The 9,014-nt window shown below is 44.5% G+C and overlaps 1 protein-coding gene across 1 annotated transcript; it reads left to right on the top strand.

The window, feature by feature from the left end:
• The first annotated feature begins 1,231 nt into the window (after positions 1-1,231).
• On the top strand, positions 1,232-5,059 carry scrt1a (scratch family zinc finger 1a). Its single transcript, XM_029248375.1, has 2 exons — positions 1,232-2,738; positions 3,949-5,059. Exons 1-2 carry the CDS (start codon positions 2,624-2,626, stop codon positions 4,671-4,673), a joined length of 840 nt encoding a protein of 279 aa, XP_029104208.1. The 5' UTR covers positions 1,232-2,623; the 3' UTR covers positions 4,674-5,059.
• The last annotated feature ends 3,955 nt before the right edge of the window (positions 5,060-9,014 follow it).

Below are 9,014 nucleotides of genomic sequence, written 5' to 3'. Positions count from 1 at the left end.
AAATTATTCTTATTCGCCCACCAGGTTTGTCTTATATTATTGCACCAGTCAAGTTTCTCCTGTAGGAGCAGACAGTCCACTGGGTGGTGGAAGGAGCGCAGATGGCTGGTCATTCTAAACCAGACAAACATGGCTCTAAACAACCAAAACACTATTTTCTCTTATTCAAAATGACGCATGAAAATTAAATGCCAGTGAAGCCTCTGATTTGGAGGACATTTGGGCATCACAGAACATCTTAGGGTGTTATTATGCAAATGAGGCCAGTTTCTATATTTTCTCTAGTTCGGGCTGAACTCAGCAGTTCTGGGAAATGCTGAGTGCTCCACGCGCGATCCGTTCTCGTGACTTTTTTCTGACAATTGTGCGAGGTCATCTCGCGGCCAGCCGTGTGGGACAGTTGAACACACCATCTGCAAAGCCATATACATTGAACAAACTAAAATTCTATACAATATGCTTAAAAAATGGGATGTGTCAAAAAGGAGGGGAGAAAATAGATTAAAACAACCATCACTGGCAGTTCCTTTGAGGTTTATTGAACACTTCTTGTAGTAACGTTGGATCACTGTAGGCTATTACATCTTTTAAAACGAAAATTAATGTTTCAGTTCTGACCACAATATCTTCATCTCTTTGCTGTCGGAAGTTAAAAAATTAACCATTTTCATTTAGACCGAATAATAAGATAAAGCCTGGCATGCTTTCAAAGGACAGTGAAAATGATGATGAAATGCACAGCAAGATGTACAACTTAATAAAAAAGAAATCTGTACAAAAATATTGAAGAATTATTGACTTTTTCTCATGTCACTATTTATTTAAAAATAACAAAAGAAGAACACAGGCCGGGTGTCTTTACAACTGTTACTGCCTATTGAAAAGGTGTGGTGTGGAGATAATGTTATCACTAATAGCAATCGTAACAATACCTCATATAAAGTAAAGTACTCTACAGATCCAGTCTGAACTGTCAGTGCTGTGTTCAGCAATGAGCTCACAGACAGCAGCATGATCAAGCTTCACAAGTCACAATAAGATGTAAAAAAAAAACAGAAGGCAATGCTTATATTGCTCCTTGGTCCCTGTTACTTGGGGACATATGGCTTCCAGAGGAATCACTGAGGAAAAAGGGACCTTTTGGTACCCAGTCCCATCCATCTGCACGATGCAGGGCACCATTGGTTTGCATGGTGTGATGTAAAAGAGTGACCCGCAAACTTTAGGCCATGTTCAGCCTTTGGTTTAATGGTTCAGGGTAACAGTGTGTGTTAAAACTGTGCAGAGGGAGGGTCATTATTGTTGTACTGGTCTGTGGCACTGGGAAAAAATGATTAAGAGGAAATTGATTGCCGGGTTTGCCTTTGATCTGTGAGTCAATAACACACATCCATCCTATAATAAAACACTATATGCTCTTCACATGCAGTTTGGTTGTATATAGTATATTTTAAATAGCAGCTTCTTTAAAAGTATAGCCCGCACTGATCATGAAAGTATTCAAATCAAACTATCAAAATCAAATCCGCATAGACGAAATCACAGGATACAAGTAAAATACCATAACACATTATAAGGCTACTTTCATTTTTTGGACAGCTCGGCGGGTATTGCGCTTATTAATAAAGTAGGAATAAGTGTGGTACTTATTTAACAAGAACATGGCGGTTTGTTTCCAGAAAATGAGAGAGGGGGGACGAGTAACAGCGTCAATAAATCATTCCAGTCCAACGCCGGTCCCGGGAGATTTTTTTTGATGGATTAAATTAAGCACTTCCATTTCCATCTCCCACCTGATCGCAGCCCTATAAATCCCCCCAACAGCTGATCAACAGGACTTCAGACATCCAGGACGTTCGAGTGGCGAGGCAGCGGCACAGGGAGGGAGGAGACGGTCCGCGATTCCACCGAAGCGTCAATTCTTCCTTCCTCGCTCGCTTGATTTTTTTTTTTTTCCGGGAATAATATTAATAATAACATTAATAGCAATTCTCAAGGACGTGCAATAAATTTAGCCACCACGCGCTGAATCGAACCTAAAAACCCAGAATTATTAGACGATTTCCAAATTCGAGGCAGAAATAACATTTCTTCTTCTTTTTTTTTTTCTTCTTATTCTTCTTCTACCCCGTTTCTGTTCTGTTGTGCGACACAGTAGCGTCAGGGACGGCGGCACGAGGAGGCACGAGCGGACGCCTCGCTGCGGGAGGGAGGTGGTGGAGAGCGCGCGAGTCCACGGCCCGTGCTGCTGCCGCCGCTGCTGCAGGCGTGCGTGCGTGTGCGTGTGTGCGCGCGCGCCGCGGGAGCGGGGAGCTGTCCAGTGCTGAAGTTGCATTTCCGTCCAGAGGAACGGCGGTTCTTCCTTGCTCAACATCACCATCATCATCATCATCATCATCGGCAGCAGCAGCAGCAGCAGCAGCAGCAGCAGGGAGGCAAAGAGGGAAGGGTTTTTTTTGCGTTTTTTTTTTTTTTTTTTTAGCCCCGTGTCGGGTATTTGAACCGCGGCAGAGCTACACACACAGGGAGGTCATTTCCGTGGTGAAACAGTGTGCATCAGTGTGTGTTGTATGAGGAGAGGAAGACTTCGTGCCGGACGAGTGTTTCGTGCAGCGTCAGAAACATGCCAAGGTCTTTCCTGGTGAAAAAGGTGAAGCTCGATGATTTCTCATCTGCTGATCTCGAAAGCTCGTACGGCAGATCCAGGACCGACCTCAATCTCCGCTTCCACGACAAAGGTAAAGGAGCCCATTCCTTTCTAACTGCGCGGGTTCATGTTTGTAACCCCCCCCCCCCCCCACCCTCCACAAATTCTCATATGTAGGCATTTCGCATGCTCCCCCACGTCTTTCTAACAATGGCACGCGGCGACAGCCTCTATGTGTTCAAGTGTGCCCATAGTTTGTGCTAAATCAGCTGCGCTGTCCTTTTGGACCGAGCGAACGTCAAAATTGTCGACTTTGCACATTTTCTCCCCTCGTGGGATCTATTCGCGGTGCCGTTCCGTTCGCTCGGAAACACCCGACGCGCGATGGCAACTGAGAGGGATGGAGTGTCATTGTCGGACGGCACGCGACGCGCGAGCTTCCCCGCCTCCCACAAGTGTGCGTGGTGGATCGGTGTCCTTAAAACTTCGACACGAAACCACAGCAATTATTTGTTCGCTTGCACATTGTTTCCATGTGCTTCCGCAGAGAGAAAGACGCAAATCTTATTAAGACTTGCATTGACGTTTGCTCCTCTCAAAACTATTATAAATATACCGAGGAACATAGGTGTTCGCGCTTTGCTGACCCCTTGTATGTTCAGGATGTCGTTATCATGTATTGAATGCTGGTGACAGTAAATCCGCTAAACCGAGTGAAAAAATACGGGACGATTTCCGCGGACACAGGTTGGTGTGTTTGCGATCTTTGTTAAAACGCGGACGATGTCAATCCAAGGAAGAGTCGCGATTCCCCTGTCTTTGTCCTTAACGTAACTGTGCTACATGAAACAGTGAGGTGTCGCTCAGTCAGAGTGAGATAGTGGGGAAAGACCTCGAGTACAAGTTCACATATTCAAATGTGCGTTTCTAGATTACTGTGAACGCGCTGCCCTTCAGGGGTCGTCGGTGGAAAACTGTCAGGGATAGATTGCATTTGTCAAACCAGCATCCATGCCGAAGTTAAAAGCCGTAAGAGGGTACTTTAGTGTTCGAGGCTGGTGCCTTGCAGCCTGAAGGTCCTGGGTTCGAATCCCACCCCTGCCATTAGTACCGAGGCTCTTACCCTGAATGGACACGGTAATAACACCCGGCGGTATAAACGGGCAGATCGTGGCAAAGCTGATTATCTAATATTGTAATCTGACCCTTGACAAAGAGGTGTCAGTGAAATCGTGATAGAAATGGTGATGAAGGTGGTGGTGGTGATGATGATGGAGGATGCTCCGTTCTTCCATCACCAGGGTACATCAGCGACTACATCAGCCCGTCCGTGTACGATGGGGAGAGCGACAATGCCATCAAAGTGCCCTCCCCCGAGCCCATCTACGGGGGCATGCACGGTGACTATGGGACTCCCGACTCGGACCAGCCGGACAGCCCGCAGTCGGAGATCTCCTCCGGTTACATAAACGGGGACAACGCGGTGAGCGAGGGCTACGCGGTGGACGCCTTCTTCATCACGGACGGCAGGTCCAGGAGGAAAGTGCTGAGCAACGCGCGGAACGCGCAGCGCCACACGTGTAACGAGTGCGGCAAGACGTACGCCACGTCCTCGAACCTGAGCCGGCACAAGCAGACGCACCGCAGCATCGACAGCAAGATGGCCAAGAAGTGCCCCACCTGCGGCAAGGTGTACGTGTCCATGCCCGCCATGGCCATGCACCTGCTCACGCACGACCTCAAGCACAAGTGCGACGTGTGCGGCAAGGCGTTCAGCAGACCGTGGCTGCTGCAGGGACACATGCGCTCGCACACGGGCGAGAAGCCGTTCGGGTGCGCGCACTGCGGGAAGGCGTTCGCGGACCGCTCCAACCTGCGCGCGCACATGCAGACGCACTCGGCCTTCAAGCACTACAAGTGCAAGCGCTGCAACAAGACGTTCGCGCTCAAGTCGTACCTGAACAAGCACTACGAGTCGGCGTGCTTCAAGGGCGCCTTCTCGCCCCTGAGTCCGCTTGACGCATGACTTCCACACGGCAGAAACACAAACACCTTCTCTGATTCTCCTCCTCCTTTTTCCTCCACCTTGAGAACTGACTATAGCACATTTTTTCTTCTTCGGCAGAGGAAAATACGGATTTTTTTTTCGCATGCACTTAGCATACTTTTGCTTTCTCTTTCTGCAGTCGCGTCCCGCGGTTGACACAAATTAGGGGCGAGATATGAATAATAGGAATATGAACTTTTGCTGAAACTCAGTGAAGACATTTCAAAAAATGTCTGTTGTCGTCTTACAAAAGGTCAAACCTCCTTTTTTTTTTAATATATGGGATCTTGTTTTACTGCGGCCAGTGACCACAAAGTGTTCAGCATTGAGGTAAAACTATTTATTCATTCACTTATTTATGTCTTTTCACCCAATTTTTATTATCCATAAACTGTGAGTCTTTATTTGCACTTTATTATTATTATTATTATTATTATTATTATTATTATTATTAGTATTATTGTTTTACAAAGCCTTCGTCATCAATATGCCAAAGCATTTGCCACTTTCTGAATAAGGTGTTTTTTTTTGTTTTTTTGTTTGAGTTTGCTACCTTTTTAATGTTATTGCATGCAAAAAAATTAAATCTATGCCAATTTTATGAAGCTTTGGATTTTGCCAAAATCTAGATAGCATCCATGGGCAATATTTCTTGGGAGTCTCATAAGGAACTACAGAGCAATAATGACTAAATGCATGGTGTTTTTTAAAAGTAAAGGAATAGTACCTATAAAAGTTTTTTAATCAGGTATGGTATTATCCAGTATTCTTAGTAGTCATACAGAATTCCAATATCAGGGAGATGCCAATGTAGTATTAGAGGATGAACCGAGGGAGGGGGGAAGGGGGTACTTTTGTATATGTTAATGCACTGCCTGCCTCTAATTTAAAAGTAGTTTTAGAACGTAGGCTTGTGGTGCTGAAGGATCAGCTCCAAGCAAATCAGAACATTTCTCTGGATCTGCGGAGAGACCCCACTAAGGCAAAAATAAGGGCCCGCCACCTCACCACCCATACCGGGATTAGTAAGGGGTCGCCTCCATGCAAACCAAACTATTTGCACTGTATTCAGGCTCAGCTTATAGTAGATCCTAAATGGAGGCCTTGTTTTTGCCACGTGGAAATCCCACAGATTTGTCTTTGAAGCACTTCATCATTAACATTTTCCAACTTTAAAAAGTAGCACAAACCTATAGATTCAGGTAGAAAGACCTTGTATTAGCTTGACCTCTGTTTTTTGTACTATGAATTAAAAAAGGAACTAACTGTTTATTGCAAGAAGCCTTGTAAATAAATCCTTTGGAATTTAAGAATTTTTACAACTGTAAAGAATCAAATTACCTTATTTCCGGAGTTTCTCCCCCATCCCCGGGGATTTTTGACCAGTATTTGAATGATGTAAAAGCACAAGCACAATGACACCTGGCGATTTGTCTCACTTCATAATAAAGACTAAATAAACAAAGTCTTATCTGTGGGTCATTTGTTTTGGGTCATGGATATACAGTGCCTGAGGTTCAGAGCAGTAACTGTAATAGACAAACGTCTGTTTTAGAAAAGTATTTGTTTTTAGTGTGTTTTATGTCCCTTCGTTCCACCTGATGTGTATATATGGGTAGCGGCTCAGAAAGCTCACAGGGCTGGCATGCTGAATTCAGAAACTCTGTGGGGTGTACAGTATACGCTACTGAGATCTGTTTTATTTTGTCATTTTTATGCAGTACGTCTCCTGCGGTGACTTCTTAGGGCCTTGATTAAACATACATAAAATGGTGCACAATATAGGCTATAGAGCAAGCTATTATTTTCTTGTAGTTTAATAGTAATGATCAGCCATCCATGAGTACTCCAATGAATGAGTAATTATTTTTCTAAGTTCTTCAGTAATGCAACAACATCTCACTGCCGCATTCTGTTGATTATTTGGTGGCATTTTCTCCACGAAAATCAGTATTTCACCAGAATAAGTATGCTAATCACTGAAGTGGAAACTCAGCTGTTGATCTAAGCATTAAAAAGAGAAAAACTTCAAGGTCTGAGAGGAACTAACTAAAGAGATCATGGAATATATAAGAGAACTAATAATTTCTTGCCTGTAATTGCTCTCATTTTAAATGATTCTTTTATAGTATATACACTTGTATTCGATCATACCCCTCTTCCTGAAATTTGCAAATGGTCAAAATCTACTGGCAGTGCTCTAAAATATCTGCTTCAACATTGTGAGGAAAGTTTGCCTCTTTCGTAGCTCGATATTTCTGGAAAGAACGCACATGGTTTTTGAAGTATATCCTCGGACAGACTGCTTTAGTTCTATTTCAAATGCCTCCTACTAGACTCTTCTTAATGATAGATGTGTTTATTTTCCCTCAGACAGAATAAGAGGTATTGATTAACAAAGTGAATGAAATGACTCAGTGAAAAGTAAATTGGTGTGCAGTTCCCATCTGTCTTTCAGTGTGATCCAGTCGACTGTTTTTCCTCCTGATTTGCTAACCCACTTTTTAACAATAGGTTTTCTTTGCAGCAAACACCTTGGTGCAGAGCCTTTGGCGTCTGGTAGAGCAGGTCAAGAGCTCTTTATTACTTAATGGGATACCCTTAAAATTTAATTGGTTGTTTTGGAAGCTGCATGTTTAGTGGTTTCAGGGCTATGACTCACCTTGATAGATGTTATTCCGAGTGGCAAAATGAGCCTGCCGACTGCCTGCAGGTGCACAACGGACTGTTATCAACAGGGTTAAACCTCTTCAAAGCGTTCCCTTTCATTGGCCAAAAACAACAGGTGAACAATTCAAGTAGCATCATCTTCAGCTGTGCACTATTACTGCGTGTATCTTGCTGCTCATTATTATTGATGTTACGATTCCGAAACGTTGAAAGATACATTTTGGACCGATAAACAGTTGCGTTTTGCTGTGTCCAGAGAACGTGGCACCCACAAAGGACACAAAGCAAGGTCATTCAGAGGTTGGCGGCAACAAAATGCAGCAGGTTGTTGTCGCTCTCGGCTTTTCTTGCTCAGCAATCTCCCTTTATCGCAACAGCTAGCGTGTTTTGGAAAGATCAAATTAGGCTGAATTCTCTGCGTTCAGGATGCCGGTGCTGAACAGCCTGTGTATCACAAAGTGCTGACTAATGAATGTCACATTGGGATGGTACCTGTAATTTCAGCTATCTGTAAAAATAACAGGCAGTGAGGTGGAGACTGGTCTGTCAGGAACTATGCAGACAACAAATACATGAGAATCATTTCAGATAGTGGACATGCAGTCATTTCCATATGTTTCAAATATGCTTCTTACAAATGAAATCCATTGATGTCGAGATGAAAAAATGTACGTTACTATGCTTTCGCGAAGGCCTAGCCTGCTCTTGGTCTTGTGAGAAGTTACAGCAAAGCATGAAACTTTCACACCCATCATGTTACTGTATATGTCATCCCATCCTCCAAAAGAACATGATTAATGAAATGATTCATTGTGCTCATGACATTATGGAAATTAATCCATTAATTCTTGTAAATCAGTTGTCAATGCTTTGGACGGATGGGTACATCCTAGGACCCTTAGGGAATATCAATTTCATAATTGCATTTTGCCTTAGATTCAGGACACCACCCTGGTGGGGTTGTGCAGCAGCAGAGTTGGAAGAATTTGAGTAACTCTATCTCCATCAGCATCTGAAAGATTTCGGTCTGACCTTTGCAGCGTGGCACGCTGGGAACCTGAATGTCCTGAAACACTGACCGTCGAAGCTGAGTGAAAAGTATCTGCTGCGATGGCGAAGTGCTCGGCCATCGGCTGGCTGGAAGCTCACAGCTCTTGTCTCCTGTGGCTACAGTAATTGCGCTGGTGGGACCGCATCAACAGAATCCATTACAGGAAGCTGGTGGAAGGGGGTCTGCACATGCTGATCTCCTCTCTCTGACACGGTAATCAGAGCCATTTAAGTTCGCGTGGCACCCTGGGGCTGCCTGCCCGTGTAATTTATACATTTCTGCGCGGGCCTCGCTCCAGAGATGGCCGCAAATCTCGTGCTTGTTTGTGTGGCAACAGGGGAGAAACAAGCTCCATCCTAATCTAAAGCCTGATGGTAGGGATGCTACTGTCTCATCATCCCACACGCCCTTGACGAGCACAGTCCAATCGCTGCTGAAATGCATCCTGGGGCCAGGCTCTTCGGCATGTGCTAGCAAACATGACATTAGATGTGGGAGAAAAGCAACACTTCTGTGCTGACAGCACACATTCAGAAGCATTTCACATACTGGCTGCAGCACCAGGCTCACTATTCTGCCGCTGGGTAAATAACACATGA

The sequence above is a fragment of the Scleropages formosus genome, chromosome 23 (assembly GCF_900964775.1).
Source record: "Scleropages formosus chromosome 23, fSclFor1.1, whole genome shotgun sequence".
Lineage (NCBI taxonomy): Eukaryota > Metazoa > Chordata > Actinopteri > Osteoglossiformes > Osteoglossidae > Scleropages > Scleropages formosus.
Note: the sequence above shows the minus strand (reverse complement) of the source record. Positions and strands in the feature narration are given on the sequence as shown.

Bases quoted from the DNA above. Each gene is read 5' to 3' on its own strand.
- scrt1a (XM_029248375.1), top strand. From the start codon at position 2,624: ATGCCAAGGTCTTTCCTGGTGAAAAAGGTGAAGCTCGATGATTTCTCA. The intron at 2,739-3,948 runs GTAAAGGAGCCC...TTCCATCACCAG, and splicing joins TCTCCGCTTCCACGACAAAG to GGTACATCAGCGACTACATC.